Genomic DNA, 27,189 nt, shown 5'->3' on the forward strand with positions numbered 1-27,189 from the left:
TCCCTTTAATGCTTAAAAAGCAGACGGATTTGTAAAAAAGAAAACAAAGTTCAGCTCCGAAAATCAAAAACGTTATTTTGAAGGTGCAAGTAAGGGTGGTTTCCGGCCGCGCACAGTTAGCCAATGACCCGTGCTACTGATCTGTGAAGTTGGATAAGTCATCACAGGTCTTTACGAAGATTAGATAGACTGGTTCAGAGAAGTGTTTTATACGTAGAATTGCCCTAATGTGACTCCAGCGCCGAACTTGACGTACTCGTCGAATGGATAAATGCAAACAACGTCTTTAGAAAAGCGCCCAGTACGAACTCACTGGTCTATGAATTTTATGTTGCTGTTATTATTTTCTTAGTCCAACACTGCGCATGGAGTTAGGTACTGTTTTGTTTTTTAATTAGGGTGAAAGTGGTTAATAAGGAGTCATGTATTCTTGACAGGATATCACGCTACAGTAAAAAATCTGGCACCAGGAGCTCCATGGAAAGACTGGGGCAGTGGTAAAGCCATAAGATCTGAGGTTGGGCACCAGAGGAAGAGAACCCAGGTCTCAACTGGGCGGCGTGAATGGGTGCTGGCTGGCTGGCCGGCCCTCCTTTTCTCAACTGGGAACAGCAACCACCAAGCCCGCCATCCACAGGGGTGCGGGAGGAGCGACCAGGTTTGGCCTCAGCCCGGGGCCGGCTGGAAAGCTGCAGTCAGGTGTGGCAGAATTAGGGAGGGGCCAGAGGACGCGGGAGTTAAAGCCCTGTAGCCCCTTAAGTGAAATGTAAAAAAGTCAGTTCAATGGTGTTTGTTTGTTTTTTTTTTTAAGCCAGCACAATAGGACCAATAACTGAGATCAAGCTATTCTGGGTTCACAGCAGGGTAGCCTTTCCTCAGGGGCATTTCCGAGCTTTGTGGGATCCTGTTTGGTTGTCTGGACGACAGGGATTCGGTCACGTGGAGGTGGGGACAGTTTTCCAACGCTGGCGACATTCCCGGAGCTGAGCGGCCTGCTACGATTCCGAACCGGGCTTCACTCCACTTCTTGTATGAACACGAAGGACTTTTTGTCCGGCGTGAAAAAACACGAACTGCCAGCAATGCAGCTGCGCGGTAGCTAAGGAAATGTTTGGAAACTGACGGAGGATTGCGCTCCGCCAGGAAAAATTTGGCCTGCTTCCTGCCAGCAGACAGCGCCCAGCTGCATTTGGGGCTGTGATAGCTCAGGGACCCGGCATTTGGGGAACCCCCTGTTCTACCTGCCTTCTGAGGGGACTTGGGCAGCGTCTACCCAAGGCTGGAATGTGCATCATTTTATAAATTCCTTTCTTTCTTGCTCTTTTATAGTATAATTGGTGATATTACCTGTGAATTCCCTTCAGGAGGGTAAAGGGGTTGTTATGTTATTTGGAAAGTGTATCAGGTCTGAGAGGGTGGAAAATCACAGACCTAGTTTGCACACCCATTTTACAGGTGGGGAAACTGAGACCGGGAGAGAGCAGGGAAACCAAGTCCAATTCACACCCTTCTTCCCTGCTCCTGGAGACAGCGCCTAGTGGGCTCATGCAGGTGTATGCTGAGCCCAACCCTCAGGCCTGTTTTCTCATCCTCCAGGTGGAGACAGGAATGGGGAGACCTACTGTGTGTCCATTGCTCAGCAGAGCCCAGCACACTGTAGGTGTGAAGAAGGGCTCTTGAGGCCAGGGATTCCCAGGTCCAGTCCTTTTCCAGACCACTGGGGACAGAACAGGTGAGAGGAGAGAAAAAAGGGGGTCCCCTGGCCCCCAAAGCCCAGCCTCAGGTTTCTTCCTGTGAACTCCCCATCCCCTGGCTTCTCCCCGCTCCACTCCAGCCATGGGCTTTCACTATGGTACCTGAGCCTCCCAGGGTCCCTGGCTTCTGGCCCAGCCTTCTGCCTCTGGGAACCCGTCCTAAAACAAACAGCCCGGAAGGAGGGTCAAGATGCCACCGTTATTTACAAGGTCCACACACCAAAAGCGGCCTCACTGTCCAACCGGGAGAGACTCGCTACACTTGGGTTCATGCTAAGGGTTCATCTGGCATTAGGGGTAAAAGCAGCGGCCACAGAGTGGACCCTGTGGTTTCATTCAAGTCATGTTTGCCTCTGGCTGTCTGGCATTATTTTTTTTTCCTTGTGTATATTTTTCTGTACTCTCTAAATGCCAGGCTCTGCACAGCCCCTTCCTGTCCCCCTCCCTGCCACCCCCAGAGGGACACACAGGGTCATAGCCTCAAGAAGCCACACTGAGGGTTAATATTAGCAAAGTTTTATTTCAACGTGTTTTTTTTTCTGTTCATAAATGACTCTGAAAAAGCCGATATGCAAAGGCCTACCCACTGTTGTCTAAAGGCAATGTCAAGGCCACTGAGAATGTGGCTCACATGAGAGGATCTGCTCGAAATCTCCCCCACGCTGGGGTGCAGGCAGCACGCTGGGGTGCGGGCAGGTTTGGGGCAGAAGAATAAATAAACACGAGCTGTGTCTTAGCTCTGCCATCAGGGTTGGTGGCCCAGGACGGTGAAGCGGTCCAGCCAACCACCGAGCGGACGGCTTGGGACTCCCAGAGCCGCGGAACACCTGCGTGTACTGGAGCAAATGTGGCGGCTCCCGGAGGGCCCATGTGCCAGCCAGAGGGGCCCTCCACCAGCCCCCTCCTCCCTGGGCCCTGAGGTGGGGGCAGCCCCTCCTCCCCAGCAGTCCCTGCCGAGGGGACGTTTGGGCAGTAACTGTGTTTAGTGTCAGGTGCTAAGGCCTGGCCCGGCCCGGAGGTGTGTAGTGGGAGGCGGCAGGCGAGGGTCCCAAGGTAGTGGCAGGGGGTTCCTCGGCACCTACAACTCCATGCTGCCCATTTCGTTACGCTTACTTTCTGACTGGGGTCTGCTCTGGGAGGGGTGGGCGGTACACGGTGCTGATGGCCTTGCCCCAGTAGTGTGGGGGCTGCGGGGATGCGGGAGGGACAGGACCCGGGGCCGGGCCTCACTGGTAGGACCTGGTGAGGGTCAGACAGGAACCTGCCCCAAAGGTGGCCGTGGTGGCCCACTGTAACAACAGAACCGCGTTCCCAAAGGGGCCCCTTGGGGGCCAGCCCGGCAGAGTGGCCACCCAGGCATGGGCAGGCCAAGCTGAGCCCAGGGCCATCCTGTGAGATGAGGGGGACGTGACCTTACAGATGGCAGGAAGGGGGGGGTGCGGACAGGGCGCGTGAGGACGAGCAGCAGGTGGTGGGGTGGGGGTGGGGGGAGCGCAGGCGGCCAGTGCTGGCCCTCAGAAGGAGAAGCAGCGCTCCTTGGGGTGGCCCACGCGGTCCAGGTTGGGCAGGCAGGCGTACTGGATCATGGGCGGGGGTCCGCACATCAGTATCAGCGGCTCCTCCTCCGGCGGCGGCAGGTGGTCCCGGATCATCTCCTCATTCACGAAGCCCTCGCTGTAGTCCCACCCTGTGGGACAGGAGACGGTGTGAGCCCCGGTGCTGCCCCGGGATGGACGGAGGACCGCCCACCTGCCGGACACCCTCCCCCGGCCAGCCGATGAGTGTGAACGCCTCCCTCCTTTCAGCAGTCTTCAAAGAATGAGGAGGTTAATCCAAGCAGACCTCCCTGATGCCCTGGCCTGGCCTGCCCATGACCCAAACACAGCCCTTCACGGTTTCCACGTGGCCTTGCAGGTGGCCCTCAGATCTGCCCTGTGGGTGGACAGGGAGAGGGCTGGTGATCCCATTTTACAGATGTGGAAACCGAGGCCCGGGGGGAGGGTGTCATGGACCCAGTTGTCCAAGGTCACATACAATGAGAGATGCACTCGGCCATAGGATTTGAACTCCAGGTCCCACACGTCTGTCCCCATGCCAGTGTCCAGCCCCAGGCTGGTCAAGGTGACATTCTCTACGGAGGCCTCTCCCCCACCCCCACTGTCTGACTCTTGTCCCCAGCAGAGTGTCGGCCTGGGAGGAGCCCTGTCTGGGTCATGGCTGTGTTCCCAGGGCCCAGACAGCCCGGTACACAGCACTTGCTCAATTAATAATGAAGGAAGAAAGGATCCCAAACCCACAGCCGAGGAGCCTGGAAACAGCAAGACCCAGACACACGCCAGAGTGCCAGACGCAGCAGCACCGGCTCCCCCTGGTCCCGCCTGCCTCCCCGTCTCGCACATGCGCGCACACAGTGTGTCTCCAGGTTTCACCCAAGACCTGGAACCTTCTTCATTCCTCCTAGCGACTCGCAGTGCCCAGGGTGAGGCCGGCAGGGGCTCCTGTCCAGCACGGACCCTCAGGCACTGATGTGCTGCTGGGGCTGCCCCCAGAGGGGACCACCCAGCCTGGGCACACAGCGGGTTAATGGGGATGGAGGCCAGCAGGGCTCAGACAGGAGGAGGGGGTGCTGACGACTGGGGGCCGTGTCGGGGGCACAAGACAGGAGGAGGAGTGGTGCAGACGCCCACCTCTCCTCTGTAGCCCTGGCTTCCACTCTGCTGGGCAAACGACCCCCCTGTGCCTCGGTTTCCCATCTGTCCTCACAGTCCTCCCTGCCGCACGGGGTGATAAGGTCTGGTGAGAGGAGGGCTCCCGCCTTCTTTCCAGTTGCCTCTTCTTCCGGGTGAGTGAGGAGGGGCCCCGCGTGGAGCTGGCCTTCCCTCGCGGTTCCTCAGTGTTCCGTGGGGAGAAACTACTCGGGGACTGAGGACACGTGCTGGCCGTGCAGCCACGGTCCTCTCAACTGGCCCCGGAGGGACACATGGATGGAGGGACCAGAGGGTGCCCACCATCAGCCGCATGCGACCTCCCCTCTGAGGAGCCACCGCCGGCCACGTCCTAATCCCACTGTGGGTGCCGGAACCCAGGCCAATGCTCTAGCCTGGCCCTGGGAGGGGGGAGGGGCAGTGGGGATGACGAGAGAGGCAGCAGGTGGAGGTCCCGGGGCCAGGACCGAGCAGGAGTGTGGGTAGCAGGCGGGAGGGGCAGGAGGTCGAGGAAGGGATACGGCCTGTGCCAGAGGGACCCAGTGCTCCGCCAGGACGGACTGGAGGAGGTCAGGGATGGCCTTGTCCTCCGAGCGCCTCCAGCCCCGAACACCTGGTTATCTGGCTTGTCTCTGTTTTTCGCTAAAGTCCTTGACTTCAACAGAAACACGGCTCTGTGAGCCCAAGGTCAGGAGGAGGCAACTGAGGGACCTTGCCTAGATGGACAATGCTCACCGCACCACACTCCGTCCGCTCCATGGGGGACCCTAGGGAGGGGCCGAGACAGTCCCGGCTGGTCTTGGCGATTGGGGTGCTGAACAGCGGAGCATTCTGTGTGTCATAGACACTGATCTCAGTAACGGACCACATCCCCCTTTTCACTTTGGCCACTGGGGAGCTCAGAATAATATGCACGGCCCATCAGCAGTGTATGTGCATCCCAGTCCGTGTTTTTGTGCAAACCTCATTGCTCATTCCATTTGACGGCCCTGCCCTTGTTTTCCTCTCACTCCCACTTTCTATTTGCACTACTCTGACTCACTCCGTGAGTCCTGCGAAGCTGCCTAAAATCCATCTGGAACGAGGGAGGGCACGGACGCACGCCATCTTTACAGTGGGGCGACAGATCTGAAAGGACTCTGTGAAACACTGCATGGAGTGAGACTGTGTTTGCTCACGTACGGAACAGGCAGGTCTGTAAGACAGACCTCCACTTTACAAGGATCTTTAAAGCTGGTGTATTTGTCTTTATATGTGGACCGCAGGCGGCTCTGTGGGGGAGGCGTGAGTCAGCTGCATGTGTCACGTGAGCTGGCCCCCGCCTGCTCCTTTGCTGAGCGCCACGGCAGCCAGGCTGGCCAGTTACCATTTTCTTTCTCAGCCTCTGGAAGTCCAGCTTACAGCCCACGTCAGAGCAATACCTTAACGGCTCTTGAAATGTGGGTCGGTCAGGGTAATAAACGTAAGTGTACAATGACAGGAGAAAACCCACGGTACCTCCCTTGGCCTGTAACTGGTACTACTATTGAAACAGTCTCTAGGAGGTGCCCACTTGGGTCGTGGCGTTGCCACGGGACACCCGCAGGGGTCGGCGTGGGCCCCTCTTCCTGTGGGCGGGGACTTCCGCTGGCAGCAGGCAAGGCGGGGCCCGCATGGCTAACAGCCCGCCCCACCACACGGTCAGAACCCACAGCCAGAGCAGAGCTGAACCACCCTTCTTTCTCCCCCTTTTGCTTGAGACCTGGTACAAGATAAATGTTCCCTTCTTTACGAAAAGAGGAGCAGCTCCAATCCGACTCCCAGAACCTGTGTCCCCTGCCCAGCCCCCACCCCAGCCCCTTGCCCACCTCCGCTGTGTCTTCTCTGGGTCTCACTGACCCCCCGCTCCTCTGCTCTGTAACCGATGAAACCTGTTTTCTGTCCATCCCGCTTGAACATGGGCCCGCAGGGCCAGGCTGGCTCCGTGCACACACACAGAGCTCGGATGGGCTGGCCCGGGGCAGCGGGTCCAGCCAGAGGCCTCGGGATACGGCTGTCAGGTCCGCCCGCCTAGTCCATCCAGGCCCAGGTCTGGCTCTCAGCCAGGAGGCCCAGGGCCCGACTGACCCCCCCGGGAAGGAGGCTCTTGTCTCAGAGATGGGCCCGGACCACCTAGCTCTTCAGATGGGCACCAGCCCCTAGAGCCCATCTGTTCATTTCCGGGAGAAGCTGCGGGTGGTGCCTTCCCCCACCGGGGTTGACCTCTGGGGAACTGTGGGGCTGTGTGAGGGGTGGAGGCCAAGCAGGGGCAGGGTGGCAGACCGTGAACGAGACAACAAGCTGGTGCCTATATGAGTACTTCAAAAACACAATTTCTGCTCTGGCTGGTGTGGCTAAGTGGATTGAGCACCAGCCTGCAAACCAAAGGGTCACCAGTTCGATTCTCAGTCAGGGCACATGCCTGGGTTGTGGGCCAGGTCCTCAGTAGGGAGAACGAGGGAAGCAACCACACACTGATGTTTCTCTCCCCTCTTTCTCCTTCCCTTTCCCTCTCTCTAAAAATAAATAAAACTTTTTAAAAAAAATTTTTTAAAGAAAAAAAAACGTCATTTCTAACATTTAGAAACTTCCAACAAAAATGCAGACTCAGCTTCCCCTAAAAAGTGGGAAGGCCTGGGCTACAGAACTGAGGTCCTGCAGAACCGACTGCCTGCAGCTGACAGGGGCTGCCCCCTCTGGACAGGCAAGACCCTTGCCAGTTTGCCACACTCCCCACCACTCCCTAGTGTCTACCAACGCCGAAGCAAACCTCACAGGCATTATCTACCAAGAAGCCTGACCTGCTGCTTTTCTCCCAGCAAAGATACTGCTTTGCATCCACGTCTACCTAAGGCAGGGGAATGAAGGGGCTTAGCTCCCAGAGGGCAACCTTGTGTCACTGGGGACAGCCCCATTCACTGCCTCCTACGTGGTTCTTGTTCCTCCACAACCAACTGGGTGACCTTGGCAAAGAGCTTAACACCTGGACAGGTAGGACCATAAATCAGCCCAGCCCACCCCTCACCCCCCACCCCCAAGCAGATGACTAAAGAGAAAATGGGGGCAAAGCACCTACCAGGGTACACACAGTGGGAATACTCAGCCCCGGCCCCAGCAATGGCCCTGGAGACCTGGCCACAGTGAGCCCCAGCCGGAGCGGGGAAGGCCAGCCTCCTTTGTCCAGCAGGGGGCAGTGCAGCCAGGAGGAGGCTCTGGAGGAGGAGCCAGTGAGTTGAGTCCCAACCCTGTCTCTGGAGTTTTCTAGCTGTGCGATGTGGGGCATTTCCTCCCCCTCTCTGATCCTTCCTTGCACATCTGTGAGGTGGTGTCACACCTACTCTCCTCCCGGGGCCACCGTGAGAGCGTGCACCTCAGACGCCACGTGAGCAGAAGGCTCCATCTACACTGCGGAGGGCTCAGCACAGGGAGCCGCGGGCCACGCCCCCTCCCCAGCCCCTCGGGCCCATCCGGGGCTCCCCTCGCTCACCTTCAGGGGCCTTGTCCACCGTGTACCAGAGCTTGAAGCGCGCAGAATGCTCGTTCCTCAGCTCCTCGAGCTCGGGGCGCAGCAGGATGTCCTTCTCCGTCTGTGCGGGGGGCAAGTGCAGCGGTCAGGAGCAGCGGGCGGCTGGGGGGCACCGCCCCAGGAGACACTCATCGCCCGCCCGCCCACCCGCGGGCCACACATTGGCAAGGCTCCAGGAACGCAGTCTGGCTCGGCGCACCCGACTCCTGAAAACGCGCACCCCCGCTCGTCTGGCCTCGGGAGCGATCAGGCTGCGGGTGAAGACGTTCGCTCCAAATGCAGTTTGCAAATGGTTTTTCACGTCACGGGGCAGTGTGCACGATGTAGTGGGGGAGGGGGGTCAAGAAAGTGGGAAACAAAACGAAAGGTGGGAGCGCTGAAGTCCGGCACAGAGGAAAGAGACTGGAAGGAAAATGTGCCAAAATACTCATGGGGATGGTCCCTAGGGGCTGGTTACAATACTTAAAATGAGTGGTTCCCTTAAAAGAACAACGGTTTGCTACCCTCATCCCTCGGACAAGCCTCGGTTGTACATCTGTAAATTAGGGAACAAACAGCTTGCAGCCACGGAGCCCTAGAGAGTTCAGTCCACTGCCATCTCCTCCAGGAAGCCTTCCTGGACTGCCCAGGGGAGAGGACTGAGAATGCCTATCTTCTGATACCTCTGCCCACACTGGGTAGTGATTGTTTAATCTATGCCAATCAGACTGATGGAAAGGAACTCTATTTTTTTATGATTAATAAGTTTGTCACTGGTCTAGTCATATCGTTTCTTACTAGTTTACAAACCTCTTAATACTAAGGATATTATTTTTTAGTGGTGATGCATCTATTTTTTGTTTATTTATCTTTCAACCTTGTATGTTCCCCCTCCCGTATAAAAATACGTGTGTGTTTGTTTTTATCCTCACCTGAGGACATTTTTTTCACTGCTTTTAGAAACAGAGGAAGGGAGCCCTGGCTGGTGTAGCTCAGTGGATTGAGCTCAGGCTGCAAACCAGTGTCGCAGTTCAATTCCCAGTCAGGGCACATACCTGGGTTGCAGGCCATGGCCCCCAGCAACCGCACATTGATGTTTCTCTCTCTCTCTCTTTCTCCCTCCCTTTCCTCTCTAAAAATAAATAAAATCTTTAAAAAATATTTTAAAAATTAAAAAAAAGAGGAAGGGAAAGAGAAACATTGATGTGAGAGAGGGGCATCCATTGGTCGAACCCACAACCTAGGTACGTGCCTTGACTGGGAGTCGAACCTGCAACCTTTTGGTTTCAGGATGACGCTCCAACCAACTGAGCCACACCAGTCAGGACAAAAACATGGATGTGTTTTTAATTTTCCAGCAGAGGACCCGCCCCATCAGCCTTTCACTGTGCGGGCTCTCCCCTGACGACGCCCATCCTCCGTCATTCATTCATTCACTCATTCAACAGCACTTCCTGTGAAAATGCTCAGCACCAATTTTAAAGCTTCAGTGTTTTTGTTTTTTTAAACATGTATCTTGAACCTAAACTTCATTTTACTGTAAAGGCAAAGCAGGAATCTATTTAGTCTTTTCCAAATGCACAGCAACTAATCCAACACCCATTTTCTTTTTCTTTTTCTTTTTCTTTTGTACTTCTTCCTTGTTCGCTTATCAAGGGAAGCTATTCCTGAGCTTGAATACGCATGTTCCATAGTTCAGGAACACGGGTCAATGACAAACTTCCATGGAATTCACCCCAAAGAAATTCTTCACATTCCAAGATCCCTTTATCCTCTGCAAGATACCAGCCCTCCTCACGTCCTTGGAATCTTTCACGGAGCCATAACTTCTGCGGAAAAACACAGAACGGACGCTTCAGGAATGTGCGTGCGTCCCTGAGCAGGGGCACGCTGACTTCTGTGTCGTCCCCATTTTAGTACGTGGGCTACCAAAGGGGCGCCCAGCACCCACTTCCATCTCTCCCCTCGGGTCTGCGGCACCCCCTGCAGCCCATGCGAAGGCTCACGCACGCTCAGGCCCGTCTCTAGGGCAGGCCAGTTCCAGAGCTTTCTGCGGCGATGGGCATGTTCTCGGTCTATGTCATCCAAGACGGCCACTACTGGCCACATGTGGCTGCGGAACCATGAGATATGGCCAGTAAGACTCTGAAAGCGAGTTTTTCATCTCCATCTTGATTCATTTCAATGTAAACAGCCACGTGTTCTAGCATGTTCCGGCACAGTCTAGACTCTTACTGTGTTACCCAGAATGCAGCAGGTCCAGGAGGCCCAGGTCTCACGTGCGGCTGCAGAACCACGTTTTTATCGCCGATGCTTTCTTGGTACGCTTTCACGCCGAGGGTGCTAGGTTCTTCCTCGTTACCCCTTTGTCCACACTCTCTTGGGTGAGCATGGCTATGACCGTCTTCCAGACCGTTCTGCATTATTCTGTCCCATGAAAGGGGGAAAAGCTCCCCGCTGAGAAGGCACTACTTTTGCAGGAATCCACATCTTCAGGCTGTCACTCTCTCTGTCCCCGAACTGCCTGGCTGCTCCCGCCTCTCCCAGACCATCCTTCTGAAAAGTTGTGTTCCCTTCGGGGTGAGACTTAGGGGGGACAACCACCCGCCTGGGGGCAAAGTGGCCGTTTTCACTCAGAGTGTCGCCTGTGAACCCCTGGGGTCCTGGGGACCCTTCACAGGGCCCCCGAGGTCCCCACGCTTCTCATACGACACCAGGACTTTAGTGGCGTGCTCCACTCTTGCTCCCCCGGGAAGGCCCGCGGAGCTCACCCAGGCAGCGCGGCCCCAGCCACCACTCGGAGGGGACACAGACGCAGATGCGGAACCAGCGGCTCCACCAAGCCAGGCACCACAGAGGCTCCCACAAATGTACAACAAAACGACATTCTCCAAAATACGCGGTTATTTTTCCATAAAAAGTGCTCCAGTTCGAGTCCTGGTTCCACCACGTCCTGTGACACACGTGGCCGCGCCGGTGTCTGGGCCCCCGTGTCCAGAGCTCACAGAAGTGGGGCGATGCCCGGCCCCGTCGAGGTGGCAGAGGGCCGGCGGCCTCCACAGAAACTAAGCCGCACGGACACGTCCAGCTGCCGCCTGCCCTCCGGCCCCGCAGGCAGCTGGGGATTTCTGGCTCTTGTCACACCCCCCGAGCCTCGTAAAGGCCGCCCCCAGTGGCCACTGGGCAATTTTCTGGAGCTGTGCGCGAGTCCGAGGACCTCAGGCGAGTCCCCGTGCCTCTGGGCTCGGCGTCCTCGTGGATGGACGGCGCGCAGCCTGGGCCGGGCGAACCCGCACCTGAGAGGCACAGGGGCCGGGGCTCGGCCACGACAGCTGTGGGCAAGGAATGTCTCACTTTGGCCTCCCCTTGAAGGGACGTCACTTTGTAAAATCCACACAGTGGGTCATGAGACACTGAACCAAGAAAGACCTGCGACGACCTTGCTCATTCCGGCTGAGGGTTCAAAGCCCAGAGAGGGAAAGGGACTCGGCCAGAGCCACACAGCAGGCCGGGGAGGGCAGGCTGCAGGTGTGGGGAGCAGGACGTGCATTCCGGAGTGAGAGACCAAGCAAACGCTGCCCCAGCACCCCCAGCCCAGGGAACCTCATGCAGAGGGGCTCCCGGCACCCCACCTGTGAGAACAGCCCCTCTGGCTCCAGGCCAGCCCCAGCCCAGGCTGGCTTTTGCCCACTCCACTGGTGGGCTCTGAGCTGTTCGAGAAGGGAGCTCTGAGGTTTGCAGGAAGCAGCCGGGGGAGCAAACCTCAGATGGGGGCTCCAGGTGCCTGGCTCCTCTCCACCCCCCAGTGTGAGGTCAGGCACTGGGCTCTGCGCTGAGAGGCCGCCTGTGCACGCTGTGCTCAGAGCGCCCCTCACATGTCAGCCGCCCCGAGTGGCCCCACAGAGCCGTGCAGACCCCTGAACGCCTCACCAGGCCCCGCGTCCCCTCTCCGTAGGAGCTGGTCTGCGCGTCTCTCGAATGCCCACTCACCTGGTTGGCAAAGAGCAGGTGGCACACGGTGTGGTCCTCCGGGTCCTTCATGATGGCGCGGATCACCTGTAGCATCGGGGTGATGCCTGCAAACGGCAGCCCCCCAGGCTGAGTGAGCCCCTGCTGGGTACTCACAGGCCGGTGCCAGGCCGGCGCCCGGATGGGGGAGGGTGCGGGACGACCAGGCCGGGGACCCTGCCTCGGGCAGCTCACAGATGCTTGTACCTGTGCCCCACCCCACGCCCCGGTCCCCTCCCCCCACAGCACCCCCTGCCAGGGCTCCGACAGGGGCTCCGGGTCCACACACCTGTCCCTCCTGCGATCATGCCCACACACTTCACCGTCTTCATGGCCGGGTTGGATTTCTTGTCTGGACGGATGGCGAACTTTCCTGGGGAACAGAGGAGGGGTGAGGCCCTGTGTTTGGGGGTCAGATGGGCTGGGGAGCCTGCCTTGCCTGAGGGTCCGAGGTGCAGGTGCCCACCACACAAGCCTAGCCGGTTAGGGTGAGGGAGAGGACAGTGGGATACCAGGACCGATACAAGTGCCAGAGGGACACAGGACGGGCTCCTTGTGCAGACGGTGCAGGGCGCGGGGTGCGGGGCGGAGCCTGGCGCGAGGGAGGCTTGTAGCGCAACCCTGCCTTCCGCTTGCTTTCAGCCAAACGAGGCTGGTCCGTGGGCCGGAGGTGGCCCCCCAGGGCGGCCAGTCTGCAATCCCTGCGCCACCCAACTCATCCCCTAGACAGCTGGGGAAACTGAGGCCCCGGAGAGGAGACGGCCCGCCCAACGAGAGGCACCCGTGCAGACAGCAGCAGCGCCGGGCCCCACACCCGGCGTTCACGAGCCTGCCGGGTCCTCGGGGGGTTCCAACCCGAGTCACCTTTGCCCTGGTAGACCAGCAGCCCGTTCGGGCCCCGGAACTCGATGGTGTCACCAATCTTCATGCTTTCCAGGTACTGGGACATCTTCCCTCCGGCGGGAAACTTGGGGTGGGTGTCTTTGAAGTAAACCTGTAAGACACACCCACAGTCCTCAGTCCCCCGTGCCCGGGGTTGCCGGGCTGAGCTAGGGGCCGCAACGGGCAGTGACCCTCAGGGGTTCTTCTGCAGCCTGTGTGTGGCCTTCTCACACGACGCTCCACCCACCCACCAAAACTTACCCATCGGTGCCCCATAACCCAGGAGTCTGCCCTCCCCCTAGCGTGTTCTTAGAATGCAAAGCATCAGCCTGGTGCACACAAGGCAACCAGCCCCATGGCTTGATTTGGCGTGTTAGTGTTCCACCAAGAGCCTCTGTGACTCCTTCTGGCGGGGAGATGCCAGTGGCGTCAGCACAGCAGAGCTAACGGCTCCGGGAAGTCGGCTCGGCCACGCCCTCCCGGTGGACGTTCAGTGCGTCCCACTCCGGGCTGTCACAGAAACATGGGTCCCGGAACAACTTCCTGCCCTGGGCCCTCCCTCGGGGATTTCAGCTTTGGAAAGAAGAAGTGCCACAACCCTCAGGAAAAGAGACGGGGTGGGGGTGGGGGACAGGGGAGGAGCAGCTGCCCCAGCCCAGGGCTGGGAAGGCTCCCAGGGGGCATTTCTGCTGGGGTTCGAAGGGCAAGCAGGTGTGGCGGGCAGAGAAGGGGGAAGACGGCGGGGGAGGGGCAGGGTGTGGGACAGCCAGGCGGCCTGAAAGGGCTGTGCGTCAGGGGAGGGAGAGGAGCTCCTGTGGCCACAGCCCAGGGCTGTGCCTGTGGGAGGGGCAGCGGAGGGAGTGCAGCAGGGGAGGGCGGTCAGAGCACACTGAGTACTGAGTGCCCGGCCGGGACTCTGACCTCTCTCCAGGGCCCACTACGGCCAGCGCGGTCTCCCCGCCAGGAGGGGCCTGGTCGTTGTGAGCTTTCTACCCTGCACTCGAATCTCCCCAGCACCGCCACACCCAGCCGGAGCGATGCCCGAACCCTCACCACCTTCCCTGTGCTTCTGGACAGAGCCCCGGACTCTGCCAGGGCCTCCAGGGCCCTGCCTGGCCCCGCCGACCTAGGACCCGCTGCCCTTCAGCTGCTTTAGTCCTTGTGCTCCCCTCTGATCTCAGGGCCTTCGCGCCTGCAGCGCCCTCTTCTTCCCTCTTCTTCCCCCTTCACCGGGTCGCGGCCTCCTCAGCCGCCAGCCCCCACCTCGCTGCTGGGTGCTCAGGGGGCAGCTCTCGCCGCCCCACCCCTGCCCCGAGTCTGGGGCCGTTCCAGGCACTCAGCACCACGCACCTGTCCGCTGGAGGCACCCCTAATCTCTGTGGGACCCCATGTTCACTGTCGACTCTCCAGCTGAAGACGGGGCCCTCGACCAGGCCTGGGTACCCCGAAAAGGGTCTACATGACCCTAAGCTGGGAAGGGGCCCAGGCCAGAGCCAGGACTCACGGGCAAGCTCCCTTCCCGCCCTCACAGACCCAGTGCCCACCCCAGGACTGAGTGCGGGCTCTGCCTCTGTTCCGCCATCCACGAGTGGCCAGTGAGGGGCCCCAGGGGCCCACACGGTACAGTTAGGACAGTGATCCTGGGCCCCAGCCCCCGCCCTCTGCCGAGGCCCCACGTGGCCGTTGCTGACCAAGTACAATTGGCTACTCACTCAGGCACCAGGCCCAGGAAGCACCAGACCCTCGGGGACCAGGCTGCGGGGACGGGGCCCCCTGGGGGCCTTGGCTATGAGTGGTCCCCCTCACACCTGGCCCCGTGTGGTCGTGGCCCCAGCACCTCACCTTGATGACCAGGTCCACGAAGCCCTTGTCGTCGTCACTGGAGACGGGCGTGTAGGGCCGGATGACCAGGTTTCCGTCGATGCGGGCCGAGAGGTAGATGTGCTGGCCTGCGGGATGGGGAGAGGGGGCCTGGGTCAGGGACCACCCCTGTGGGGCTGATGGCCCTCTCCCCCCACCGCCCTGGGGTTCCCAAGCCGACCCTGACTCAGCTCCCACTGCCCCTCAGGGATCCCCACCACGTCCCAGCTTCTTGCCGCCACCCTGTTGCTTGTGCTGGTGCCACTGCCAGGGACACGGGGGCATTTCCTCTCCTGTTCTGACGGTTACCCTTGAGGGCCCACAGCAGCTGTCACCTCCTCCGTGAAGCCTTCCCTGCTCTCCCTAGTCGAAGCGCTAAGTGCCCAGCCCTCTGACTAGCACCCGCCTCCGCTCGGGCCGGGCTGGGGCCGCACTCACCCACAGGGAGGCCCAGGATATGCTGCGGTGACGGCAGGGCGAAGCGGAACCGCCGGGTGTCATGGTTGATGACCTGCAAGGAGGCCCAAGCTGGTGGATGGCACCCAGGGCAGAGGGGCCACCAGACCTCTGAGCCCCCACCCTCCCCAGTGGCCCCAAGTCTGTCAGAGGAGTGACACTGGTGCTGTCCCATGGGGGCACACAGCCTGCACCAGTGTGTGCGAGGGCACGAAGGTCGGGTGCATGCTGGGGGGGCCTCTGTCCTCGCTGGCCCATGGGAAGGCCTGGGTGACCCGCCTAGGGCCACTCAGCAAGACTCAGAGCAGGAGGTGGGCTCCTGAAGGGGGGCTGCTGGCCGGCCCAGAAAACCCCGGGGACAGGAGGGAGGGAGCCGCCTCTGCCCCCAGACTGAGCAGTGCCCCGAGGTGGCAGGAAGGGCTCGGGGACTGGACTGGCAAACTGGGGGCGGGGCCGAGACAAGGCCCCGCATGTCCAGGCCTGCGCTCCAGAGAGGGGTTCTAGGGACCCCCACTCAGAACCGACCGAGCGCGGGGCAGCAGCGGCTGGCGGCAGGCGGCAGGAGCAGGGCAGCCTTGCCGCCTAGGTCCACGGGCGGGAAAGCGGCAGCCATGTCCCTGCCAAGGCCGGGGCAGAGGCTGGTGCAGAGGGAGAAGCTGGGATTAAAGCCCCAGAAACCACCCCCCGGGTGGTCTCAAACCGAGGCCAGGCGAGCTGTGGTCAGAGCTGGGAACTGAACCCTGATCCCGACCGGGGCTCCCGCGGGCAGCCAGGGGGTCTGCCCTGCACCCGGTGTGGCCAGGAGGATGGGAGTGGAGGGGCGGCTGGGAAGGCAGGGTACGTGCCCAGCGCTTGTTCACACAAGGCATGGTGGCATGGCAAGGTCCACGACAGAGAGAGTTCTCGCTCGGGGGGGGGGGCACTGTGGGGACACAGACGTCTCCAAAGCCTCAGAGCGTCACTCCGAGCACCGCTGCAGGGTGTGAGCGGAGGCAGGTGGCCCGCACCTCAGGAAAGCCGGCGTGCGGCCGGACCAGGGGCTTGTCGGTGACCAGCGGGCCCCTCTGGCCCAGCAACCCTGGCCTGAAGCTGCCTCCGCTGGGAGCCTTTTCACTCTGGGCAACAGAGCCCGGAGGCTTCTGGGAGCAGGTTCCAGAACTATCGACCGGCCCTGGGGTTCAAGGTCAGAAACCCACAAGCCAGGCAATTTTTGGAGGAAGGACAGAAATGAGAGAAAGACACCCATGATCGCCGTGCTGGACAGCCTCTCTCGCGGGGCGCAGCAGGGTCCGGCGGCCAGGCTGGGCCCGGCTCAGCCCGGGGCTGCCAACCAGGAGGCTGTCGGCCATGACAGTCTGAGCGGACGACACTTGGTGACTCGGGGACCTTGCGATCACCGGGTCCCGCATCCCACTCAGAGGGAAGGGCAGGCCGCAGGGGCCCTGTCCCAGCCGGAGGCGGAGCACAGCAGCAGTATGGAAAGGCGGCACTGACCGGTGTGGCTCAGTGGGTGGGGCGTCATCCCACACAGTGAAAGGCTGAGGGTTCGATTCCTGGTCTGGGCGCAAGCCTGGGTTTCGGGCCAGGTCCCCAGTTGGGGGCAGGCAAGAGGCAACCAATCAATGTTTCTCTCCCTCTTTCTACCTCCCTTCCCCTCTCTCTAGAAATGAATAAATAAAATCTTTAAAAGAAAAAACCCATATGGTTTTATCTTAGTAAGAAAAAAGTGTGTATAAAACATATCAAAAAATAAGTGTTGTCTCATCTGGAAGGCGGTGACTTTTTTTTTTTTTTTTTTGCACCTCTCCTTGGTTCTTAACTCCCTAGGAACTCCTGGTCCAATTACAGACACACCATCCATCGGCTGCGGAAGCCCCAGCTCTGTGCGGGGCAGACTTGAGAGTCGGTGGAGCCCGGGGCAGGTGACTTTCTGTGCTCCATCACTCAGTTTCCCCCATGACACCCTTCCTGGGGCAGCTGCAGTGACCAGCAATAGCACCAGGGAGGGGCTTTGATGCGGGAGAGTAAGGGGCACAGGGCAAAGGGGGGAGGGGGGTCTTTCCTGAGGACCCGAAGGCTGAGAAAGGCGCCGTCACACAAGGTGGCAGGGGCGAGCCTCCGGAAGGAGCAGATGGAGCCCAGGGAGAGATCGGGGACCACACCGAGGTGACAAGCGCCAGGCCCTGAGTACAGGCCCCTGGGGGCGGGGGGAGGAGGAGGGGAGGAGTCTTTGCCTTCGCGGAAGGGGCAGTGGGATTCGAAGACCCCAAGACCCCTGGGGGGCCTGAGCTGGGGCCCTGACTCTCCCTCCCTCTGCCTCACAGTGTGACCTGGTCGCCCCTCTCTGCTCTCGCCCTCTGTTTTCCCATCTGTGAAAGGGGCGCCCGGTCCGCAAGTCCTGAGGGGTCCCTCCATCCACATCGGACCCTCTATGGGACACCGAGTATGGTTCTGAGAACGTGCTCTGTGGTCAGAGACCGGGGTTCACATCCCCCTGTTACTTACTGGTTGCCACGGAAACAGACATCACCTTGCCTTGCCCACCTGTTCAAGGGGCAGATCACGGGACCCGCCGCAGGGGAGCCACCTCCCAAGCACTTAGGAGGCGCCAGGAAGGCTGTGATGCTGGCGAGGAAAGAGGTGCCCCGGGGGTCTCCGCCCCGGGACCCCTGCTCGGCCGGCACTCACCTCCTTGTCGATGAGCCGCAGCGGGTACTTGACGTCCGGGCTCTCGAGGGTGATGGCCGGGGTGGAGCGCTGGAACAGCTTCATGAGCAGGCTGTAGAGGAACCACACTGGGGAGAGGACCACGTGGCCCAACTGCAACGACAGGGGCGGGCCCACCAGGTCAGCACGGGCACGGGGAGGGGCCCGTCGCCTGCCCTGCCCTCCCCTCCAACACGCCAGTGCGTCCACAGCGTCCCGCCTCCGTCCCGCTGTCCCCTCTGTCGGGAACGCCCTCTGCGCGCCACCCCCCCCTCCAGGGAACCCTGGCACGCGTCCTGGCGCTGGCTGGGAGGGGCTACGAAACCCAGACCCATGTGAAGCCCACCAGTGCCTCAGGGGGTCCTCAGAAAGGCCCCACTCCCCCGAGGGACAGGGCAAGGAGAGCCACACGACGGCTCGTGCCCCTTCCTCGTGCCTCGGCTGCTGGAGAGCTCGGTCAAGGTCCCAAGGAACCGTGCGTATTCTTCAGGGCTGTGCACCTGCGCTCCCCCAGCAGCCCCCCTGAGCCCTGGGGTCCTGCCTTCAGCCTCGAGGGGCGGCTACGGCACTGAGCTGGGCTCCTGGCCGGCTGCGCGACCTCGGACTAGTCCCTTCCCCTCTCCGAGCTGAACTGGACCAGGCGACCTGCGGGGGTCTTGAAGCACTGAGGGGCCACCGCTGGGCACCACGCAGAACCCCGCCTGGGCGCTAACTCACGACCACCCTGCGAGGGCCCGACGGGCGTCACCAGCATTTTCCAGGTGAGGAAAAAGTTCGGAGACGCGAGGCAACCCGCCGCCGTCACCTGAGGCCACCTGCCCCTGTGACGACGCTGCAGCATCGGCCTCTGGTGAGGGCCCGAGAGGCCCCTCCTTGCCATGCCCTGCCCCCCACAGCTCAGTCTCATAAGGACCCTAAGGGGTGGTCTGGGTTTTCCTAAAACAAGCCACGAGGGGAGCGGGAAGAGGCGGGAAGGGCGCCGGTCGACCCCCCCCCCCCCCCCCGGAGAGCACAGCCCTGCTCCACCCCCTGCTGACTTCAGACTCGGCCACAGAACGTGGAGAGTAAATCTCTGTGGTTCTGTCTGTGCCGCCTCCTCTGCGACCGTGTGGGGGCAGCCCCCCGGGAACTAATGCTGCCACCAGGGACACAGAACAACTGGGGCCACGTGTGGTCTTGGGTTAGACCTCGGCCTGGGGTGGGGCGGGGGGGGGGGGGACAGTTTTGAAGGGCAGTGCGGAGACCGCGGTGACACACGACCTCGGGCCCACGATCAGACACTGACGTTGTGTCCATGTTACGTCCATGATCTGCTCGTTGCCCTGTGGTAAGGCAAAAGGATGTCCTTGTTCTTAGGAAAATACAGATGTCTTTAGGGGCAAAGGGACAGTCTGTCTGTGACGCTCTCACACAGTTAGACAAGACGCACGCACAATGACACACACACACAGTCAGTGTCAGCACTTGGTCCATCCGGGTGAAGAGCATGCAAGAGCCCCTCATAGATTCTTGCAGTGTCACTGTCAGCCTGAAATTCTCTCAAAATACAAAGTGGGGGCTGGCGTATCAAAGAGTGAGGTCCGGACCCAAAAGTCCCCACAGAACAGGTTTGGTTCTCAAACTTGTTTCAAGATGCTCACTCCCTCTTCCTAAGAAACCTCCTCGACTTCAGTTCTCTCACCACACAGCTGTTAGCATTCTTATCTTAATCCTACCAGGTCCCCTTTTTGCCTTGGCTGCCAGGAAGCTTACAGCTAAGGCCCTTGCTCCCACGGGGGCCTCTCGGCTTCCTTTGTGGGGCTCTGGAGGTAGCGTACTGTGCAGCACACAGGTGCGGAGGTGGCCCCTGCCCTATGGAGGGCTCGGTGAGACGACCTTCACTTCTCAAGGCCAAGCCCTACCGCCCTTCCCCCTCCTGGGAGCCCTCCCCCAGCTCTATCCGCCTGAGGGGGCCTCTCTGAGCCTGAGCATTCCCTTCCGTAGGAGGAAGGTGAGAGCCACGGCCCCTCCCCCTGCCTCCTGGGCAGCTGGAGCCGGGATAAGAGCTGGGGGTGGCCCCGGTCACAGGGTGCTCGATGACCTGGGACTTGTGGGCACACACACAGGAGCTTTCCCTGCCACCGTCACGGGGCCCCCCCCACCGGGGAGGTGGAACACCCAGGCGAAGGAAGGGCAGAGGCGCCAGGATCCCACGCCCAGCCCGGCCCCGAACCAGCCCAGTGGCTTCCAGTGGCCGGAGGTGACAGGCTCTTTATGGGGCTCAGGGCAATGTGCGTCTCTCCCGGGCTGGGTGCGGCCGAGACCGCGCCCCGCGGGGCCCCTGCTCTGTTGTTGAAGGGGCTGAGAGAAGGCTGGGCGCCTGCCCAGGGCCCCCTGCCCGTTTGACCAGCACCCACCACGTTCTGGGTGCTTCACCCCACCCGGGCCTCACAGAAGGCCCTGGCGGGCAGCCCTGGACTCAGGGGTCCCCCGGTTCAGGACCACAGGACAGAAACTGCCACTCCAGTCCCCAACTTCCTCAAGTGCATGGGGATGCGCCCTTGTACAGCCAGGGAGGCCATGAGGTAGGGACAGGCCACACACAGAGCGAAGGTGGCCAATGTCCCCAGGTGACAATACTCCAGGTACAGATCACGGGACAACCCGCACTTCGGCCCCAGGCCCCAGGTGCTGTGAGGAGACTGAGGCCCAGAGGGGGCCGGTAACTCGTCCCCAGTCACACCTTGAAGCCAATCCTCAGGGGACCACAGTCATGGCAAGTGATGGTGTCCCTGTTTCTCAGAGGGACGGAGTGACCTGCCCATCAAGTCACACAAGTCGGGGGCACACGACAAGTCGGGGTGGAGCCAGGATCCAACCTCAGGCCTGGCAAGCACGGAGAAGGGCTCTTCCCGAGCCCCCTTCCGGGCCAGGTGCCCCCCCTGCACCCCCCTGCCGTGCCTCAGCCCCCACATCCACCACACCCACCACAACCCGATACGCTGCCTCCCACAGGGAGGCCCCGCTGCCCAAACCAACAGGCCGCTGCATCCGCTCCTCACACACCCCCGGGGCCACCCGCCGCCCACACTCACGGCCCCTACTGATGGCGACACCACCAGCCCCGGGCCCTTCTGGCCTCGGGCCTTGGCATACCAGATCGCCCTTCCTCTCCCCGTAGCCAACCACCCGCGAACTCCTCTTCGCCATTCGGGGCCCAGCCCACATGTCAGCTCTGCCCGGACCGGCCCTCGCTAGCTGATCGGGCCCGCGGTCAGCAGGCTTCCCCAGCCTCTGCCCGTCTCTGCGCACTCCCGGGGGTGAGGACCAGGGGCTCTCTCTGAGCCCCTCCCGGGTCAATACAAGAAGCCCCGTCACGGGGAACACTGTTTAGGGAAAAGCTGAGTGACGTCAGGTTCTCAGGAAATCGCCATTGTTGGGAGCCCTGGCAATGAACTTACAGGACACTGAGAGCCAGCCGGGCTGTGTTGGGTGCCCCCGTGAGTTTACTCTCCCCTCAGCACAGCTGTTTCAGCACAAGGCCAAGTTCACTAACTAAAGACCCTTCGGCCTGCACACACCTGTGCCTGCGTTTCCTCGTGACCTCCAGGAACAGGAGACAGGCCACCTGTGTTCTTCACTTGACCAGCGGGGAAACTGAGGCTCGGGAAGACCCAGGGGGGATCCCGAGCTCTGGTTCTCGATTTTCTACATCTCTCGCCTGCCCCAAGCCCACAAATGCTGGCCCGGGGCACGTGCTGGGCCACGAGAGAGATTCAAACGAGAGATTCAAGAGCTCTGAGGGCCAGCCCTGACCACGGGCCTCGGCCCTCACACAGCCCTTCTGCATGCCAGCCCTTCTGCATGCACAAACCCCCACGCATGGTCACAGTCAACACGCAGCAGCAGGCCCTGCGGGAGAAGCCCCAGGAGGTCAGGCAGACCCGTGGGTCTCACCCCCAGTGTGTCCCCCAGGACTCAGAGCAGCCACACTATCCACCAATTATTATTTGTGGATAAACCTGTGAGGGGACAACAAGCCCCACCCCCCAGTCTCTCTCCGACTCTCTCGCCTGGAAGGTTCAGGAACCAGGGCAAGAGGCCAGATCCCTCCCCGGCGTGGGTGGGGCACGCATGACCCATCCTGTGTATCCGAAACCCCAAGGCCGTCCCGAAAACACGGGCTTCCCGGCTGTGTCCTCACCTGTGGGCACGCCCGGCACCCCGAGCTGCGGTGGCACTGGGGCCACTGCCGGGCAGCTGGCAAATGGCAGTGGCCTTCTAGTTAGTCCGTGCGCCCTCCAACGGGGTTGCGGGGGAGGGGGGCTCCGCAAGGCCAGTTACCCCGCAGCCTGGGAGGCAGAGCAGTTACAACCCCTATGCCAGGGGAGGAAACTGAGGCTTGGGCAGCCACCCCAAGGGCCGGGACTGGAGTCCAGGCGTCTGGCTTGAGTCCGTGCAGCAAGCCCCGATCCACACGGCCTCTCCGTGCCCCCGGGGACCACTCGGCCCTCCAGGGGGCACAGGGGGACTTCCCATGCCTGCACATGGCTATCTGGGCAGGCAGCTGTGGGCCCTCCCTCAGTCCTTTGGGCCACCGACACCAGCGGGCACGCCCGCCAGGGCCTGTGCTGGACTTGGGGGGCCCCGGCCCGGGGAACCCCACCCCTGAGGAACTCAAGCTCATGGGGGAGACGGACGTGCGCAGAGAGAAGGGTGCAGTGGAGGGGCGAAGGCTTGGTGTCCAGGAAGTTAGAGGCTTTACCAGACTCACAGGGGTGAGGAGGCCATCCCCACGACTTGGGGAAGGAACAGCTCTGAGCCCCCTCCCCCCCGCCGTCCATAGCACCCCCCCACCCCTGCAAGCAGTGGGCAGATGGCCGAGGCCAAGGCCTCCCCCCAGCTGCTCCTCACTGTGCTGCTCGTACGCGTAAACACCAGTATGTACATGTAAACATGTGTCCATACACACACACACACACACACCCCCCACCCATCCCAGCCACCAGGGGGTCTGGGAAACGACGGCCCCCCAGGCCTCGGCCTGAGGCTCTGCAGGCTGGGCTCTGTCCCATCACGGAACCAACACCCCCCACCCCGCCACAACCTGCCGTTCCTCACCTTGGGTAACACAGGAGGGGAGCGGGGAGTGGGGTGCCCGAGGCCCAGAGTGTCCCTGGCTCACCCACCACACCTGAGGAGCTGGGTAGCCCTGCTCCCCGCCACAGGGCATCCTGCCCAGGGGCTCACCCCCTGGAATGCCCCACCGGGACCCTGGCATCCGCTCTGCCCAGGTGAGGTCTGGCCCTCCCCATACACCTGACAGAGCAGACGCCGGGGTCCCTGTGCCGAAGCTCACCTGCCTGCTGCCTGCTTGCCAGCTGTCCCTCTGGGGTGTGCGAGGCCACCTCCCTCCTGGTCCCCTTCTCAGGAAGTGGGAGGGAGCGGAGGAAGTTCTGCAAGGGGCGGGCAGGGACTCCCTGCTTGCAAGTGCAGAAGGGAACCCTGGAGGAGGGGCAGGTGGACAGCAGAGCCGCCCTCTGCAGGGGAGCTCGGGCCCTGCTTCCCGGGGCACACGGAGGAGGCGAAGGCGGAGGCGGAGCTGCCGGGGCCCGCGGGAAAGCCTTCACCCCACCTGTGGCGGTGGGCCCACGGAGCACTCACAGCTGGGCGGGGGGGGGGGGGGCAGGGGAGCCACAGTCGCCAACGTCCCCCCCAGGTGGCGGGTAGACTCAAGTGCCAACCCCGCAGGGGAGCCCCACTGGAGTGTGGGAGGAGGCCTCCTTCGGAGCCTGCACATCCCAGATAAGGTGCCTGGCGCAGCGGCCCGAGCTGGCCTCCTGCACACTGCGTGGCACCCCTGTGCCAGGCAGCCTGGCCAGCGTCTGCAGTGGGGGTTCTGGGCCAAGTGGGGGGTCCCAGCAGGGCCCATGAGGCAGGGGCAATTCCCGCCAACGCTTGGACCGATCAGGTCTCCTGACTCCAAGACGGGGCTCTGCCCTTCACGTGGCAGCTGCCAGAGGGCCTTGACTGGCTGACCATGTGGGGAACAGCTACAAGCTGGGAACAGTGACAGATCCAATGACAATGGCTAGAAGGTGAGAAAGCACTATGGGGGGGGCGGGGGGAGGGGCAAATTCTGGGAACACGGTCAGGACCTCACACTGAGGTGCGGGCACGCAGTCCGCCCCAGGAGAGGCTGACCCTTGTCCGAATGTCCCCGAGTCCTGGGCTGGGCCGCACATCCCTGGGCAAACACCCTTTGGCCTCATCCTGGAGGAGCCTGGGCGAGTCAGAGGGAGGAGGCAGGTGCCCTCCAAGTCCAAGGCGCCTGGGCTGGAGGGGGAGGGGGTGGCGCTGGGCCCACGCCTCCCAGGACCAGCCCCTGACGCCCACCCAGCCAGCACCCTGGGTGGGGGCTGCTCTCTGACTACAGTCTCCACCCCCTCCACGGTGGCTTTTGAGGTGTCGGGGACAGGAGGTGGGTCTGGTGGGAGGCAGGAGGGAGGAGGGAGGCCCTGGGACGACCCAGAGTGACAGTGTGACAGTGGACTTTGGAGCCCCACAAAGTCAGACTCTGCCACAAGCCGCTGGCCAGGCCTGAGCGCACGCCCTCCATCTGTACCACGGCCAATGGCACGGCCGCTCGCCTGCCAGGTGAGCAGCGAGCTTCGCTGGGGTAACGGGAGACGGGCCGGGGCAGCTGCTGCGAAAAGACACACGAAATCCCTCCGATCTAGCGACATCACACACATTCACACACACACTCTTTCACGCTCACATTTGCAAATACTCAGACACACACACACTCACACTCTAACACTATTCACACGTGCAGATGATCCATCCACATCCACACCCCCACCCACACACCTGCTCACGCAGTCACACACATTCAGTCTGTCTCACGCCCTCACACACACACTCACGCACACTCGCAATTCACACCCAGCCACCCTTTACATAGCGTCACACACGTGAGCACTTACACTAACGTGCACTCACACTCACACGCTCACGTTCACATCCCATTCACACTTGCTCAGGCATACTTTCACAAGTCACATTCACACAGTCACATGTCACACACACTGTCACACTCAGTCGCACACCAACTTCTGGATCACAGACGCTCTCTCACACTCGCGCGCACGCACTCCTCCTCCCCATTCGCAGCACCGGCGGGGATGAGGGCAGCAGGCAGGGCCACCGGCGGGTGCTCGCCTCTCACACGCCCACGGGGCAGGGCGCGGGTCCCCCAAAGGCGGCCAGGGCGTGAGTCACGGCGGCCGCCGGCACGCCCAGGCCAGGGTGGGGCGGGGTGGAGCGCCGCGGGCCAGGGTGCGGCCGGGTGGGGTGCCGCGCCCCCGCGCCCGGACCCCGCCGCCCCGCCCCTCGCGGCCAGGTCGCAGTCCGCGCCGCGGGAGCCTGAGGTCCGGATGCCAGCCGGTGCGCAGGGACGCGGAGCCCCGCGCCCGGCGCCCCTCGCCGCCTACCGTGCTCAGCTGGGCCCCCATGGTGGCGCCGCGCTGCGCTCGCTCCGCCGCCGCCGCCGAGACAGAGGGGCCGCCGCACCCTGGGCCCGCCCCGCGGTCGCGTCACCCTCGGAGGAGGGCGGGACCCGGCCGGGTCCAGTCCGGGCGCGGGGGCGGGAGGCCGAGCGCGGGCCCGCCCCATCCGCGTCCGCTCCCGGGTGCACTTTGAGTGGGCGCCCCGGCAGAGACGCGCCGCGCGCGCTCGCGGCCGGGGCCGCGCCTGCCTGCTGTGCGTTCTCGGGTGCGACGCTGGCCTCCTCTGGGCCTCGTTTACAACGGTAAAGGGAGAAAGATGGCGCTCCCCCCCCCCCCAGATGCGAACTGAAATGAAATCCGGAAACTCCGCCGCAGCTTCCCAGGCTTGCAGGAGCAGGCCCTGCCTGGCCTGGCCCCAGACGGTGCCGCTGAGCACGTGGCTGGGCCTCAGGGCATTCCTGTGCGGACTCTGCTGAGTTCGATCCTACCTCCAGGCCTTTGAACAGGCCACTCCCCCTCTCTAGACCCCTATTCCCAGCTGCCTCAGGACCACCCTGGCTTATTGTGCGGGTATCATCATATCCCGTGTTCCCTCTCCGCAAGGCGCGCCCCATCCCTAGTCAGGCAGACCCGGAGGCCTCCCTAGCACTAACTAGTGAGCTGAAGTCATCCTGCATGTACCATGGGGGATGTCTGGCCCCAGCCTCCACCCTCCCAGTGACCTATGGGCTCCCCACTCGGCGTTGAAGTCCCTGCTTATAGTAGGCGCGCTCATAAGTACTTGTGGAATGGGTAAATGTAGCAGACAGTGGACACCTCCTCTGGGCAGACCCGTTGGCCCCAGAAGCACTCTCTGGCCTTCCCCTCCTGGAATGATGGTTCTGGATCCAAATCCCAGTTGCTGGTACCCTGACCAGCCGGCCTGCGGTGGGTGATGTGTTCCTGCAACGGACTGCTGGCCGGGCGGAAGGACCTGGGAGAGCCTGGAAGTGGGGATGGGGTGGGCAGGCGCAGGGTCGGCAAGGCCAAGGGGGCTGATACGCCAGAGCGGGGGGGGGGGGGAATGTAAGGTGAGGTCGGGTGAGACAGCGGGGCCCCCGGGGGTGGGGGGGTGCGGGAAGTCCTGGAGGATTCAGGCAAGTGGGGAGCGGCTCCTGGCTTTGAGAGGGAGCTGGGGGTGCATGGAGGGCGGGCGGGAGGGAGGGGCCTGCTACCACCGTACACAGGGGTAAGTGACACAGCAGGCCCGTAGAACTTATTTCACTTTTCATGATCACTATTCAAAAAAAATTTTTTTCAATTGATTCCATCTGGTGTGGCTCAGTGGCTTGAGTGCCAGCCCGTGAACCAAAATGTTATCGGGTTGATTCCCAGTCAGGACACAAGCCTGGGTTATGGGCCAGGTCCCTGGTTGGGGGCATGTGAGAGGCAACCGATTGATGTATGATGTATCTACCACACATCTATCTACCTTTCTCTCCCTCTCTTTCCCCCTCCCTTCCCCTCTGTCTAAAAATAAGTAAATAAAATCTATTAAAAATTTTATTCCAGAGAGAGGGGAAGGGAGGTAGAGAGAATCATTGATGTGAGAGAGAAACGCCGATCGGTTGCCTCCCGTAGGTGCCCCAACCAGGCACCAAACCTGCAGCCCAGGCATGTGCCCTGACCGGGAATCGAACCAGTGACTCTTCGGTTTGTGGGACAATGCTTAAACAACCGAGCCACTCCAGCCAGGGCACGCAATTTGAATATTTCAAAGGAAGTAATCGAATCGGAAAGCTGGACTTCAGCACACCCGACCACAG

General features: G+C 61.5%; 1 protein-coding gene across 2 annotated transcripts; it reads right to left on the minus strand.

Annotated features, from left to right (window-relative positions):
• Positions 1–2,254: 2,254 nt before the first annotated feature.
• LOC114513138 (NADH-cytochrome b5 reductase 3) lies at positions 2,255–25,521 on the minus strand. 2 transcript variants are annotated; one of them, XM_028532286.2, is made up of 9 exons: positions 25,370–25,521; positions 17,877–18,008; positions 15,171–15,243; positions 14,715–14,821; positions 12,855–12,984; positions 12,280–12,363; positions 11,973–12,058; positions 7,965–8,064; positions 2,255–3,441 (listed from the first exon to the last, which is right to left on the minus strand). In XM_028532286.2, exons 1-9 carry the CDS (start codon positions 25,388–25,390, stop codon positions 3,269–3,271), a joined length of 906 nt encoding a protein of 301 aa, XP_028388087.1. In that variant the 5' UTR covers positions 25,391–25,521; the 3' UTR covers positions 2,255–3,268. The 2 variants fall into 2 exon arrangements, with proteins under 2 accessions (XP_028388087.1, XP_028388088.1); XM_028532287.2 differs by lacking the exon at positions 25,370–25,521 and adding an exon at positions 23,233–23,295.
• Positions 25,522–27,189: the final 1,668 nt, after the last annotated feature.

Source organism: Phyllostomus discolor, chromosome 2, assembly GCF_004126475.2.
Source record: "Phyllostomus discolor isolate MPI-MPIP mPhyDis1 chromosome 2, mPhyDis1.pri.v3, whole genome shotgun sequence".
In the NCBI taxonomy this organism is placed as follows: domain Eukaryota; kingdom Metazoa; phylum Chordata; class Mammalia; order Chiroptera; family Phyllostomidae; genus Phyllostomus; species Phyllostomus discolor.

Excerpts from the sequence above, each read along its gene's own strand:
- LOC114513138 (XM_028532286.2), bottom strand. The coding sequence starts at position 25,390 with ATGGGGGCCCAGCTGAGCACG. Across the intron at positions 12,364-12,854 it reads GCTGGTCTACCAGGGCAAAG|GAAAGTTCGCCATCCGTCCA; the intron begins GTGACTCGGGTT and ends TCTGTTCCCCAG. Across the intron at positions 8,065-11,972 it reads ACCTGCTCTTTGCCAACCAG|ACGGAGAAGGACATCCTGCT; the intron begins GTGAGTGGGCAT and ends CCCCCCGCACAG.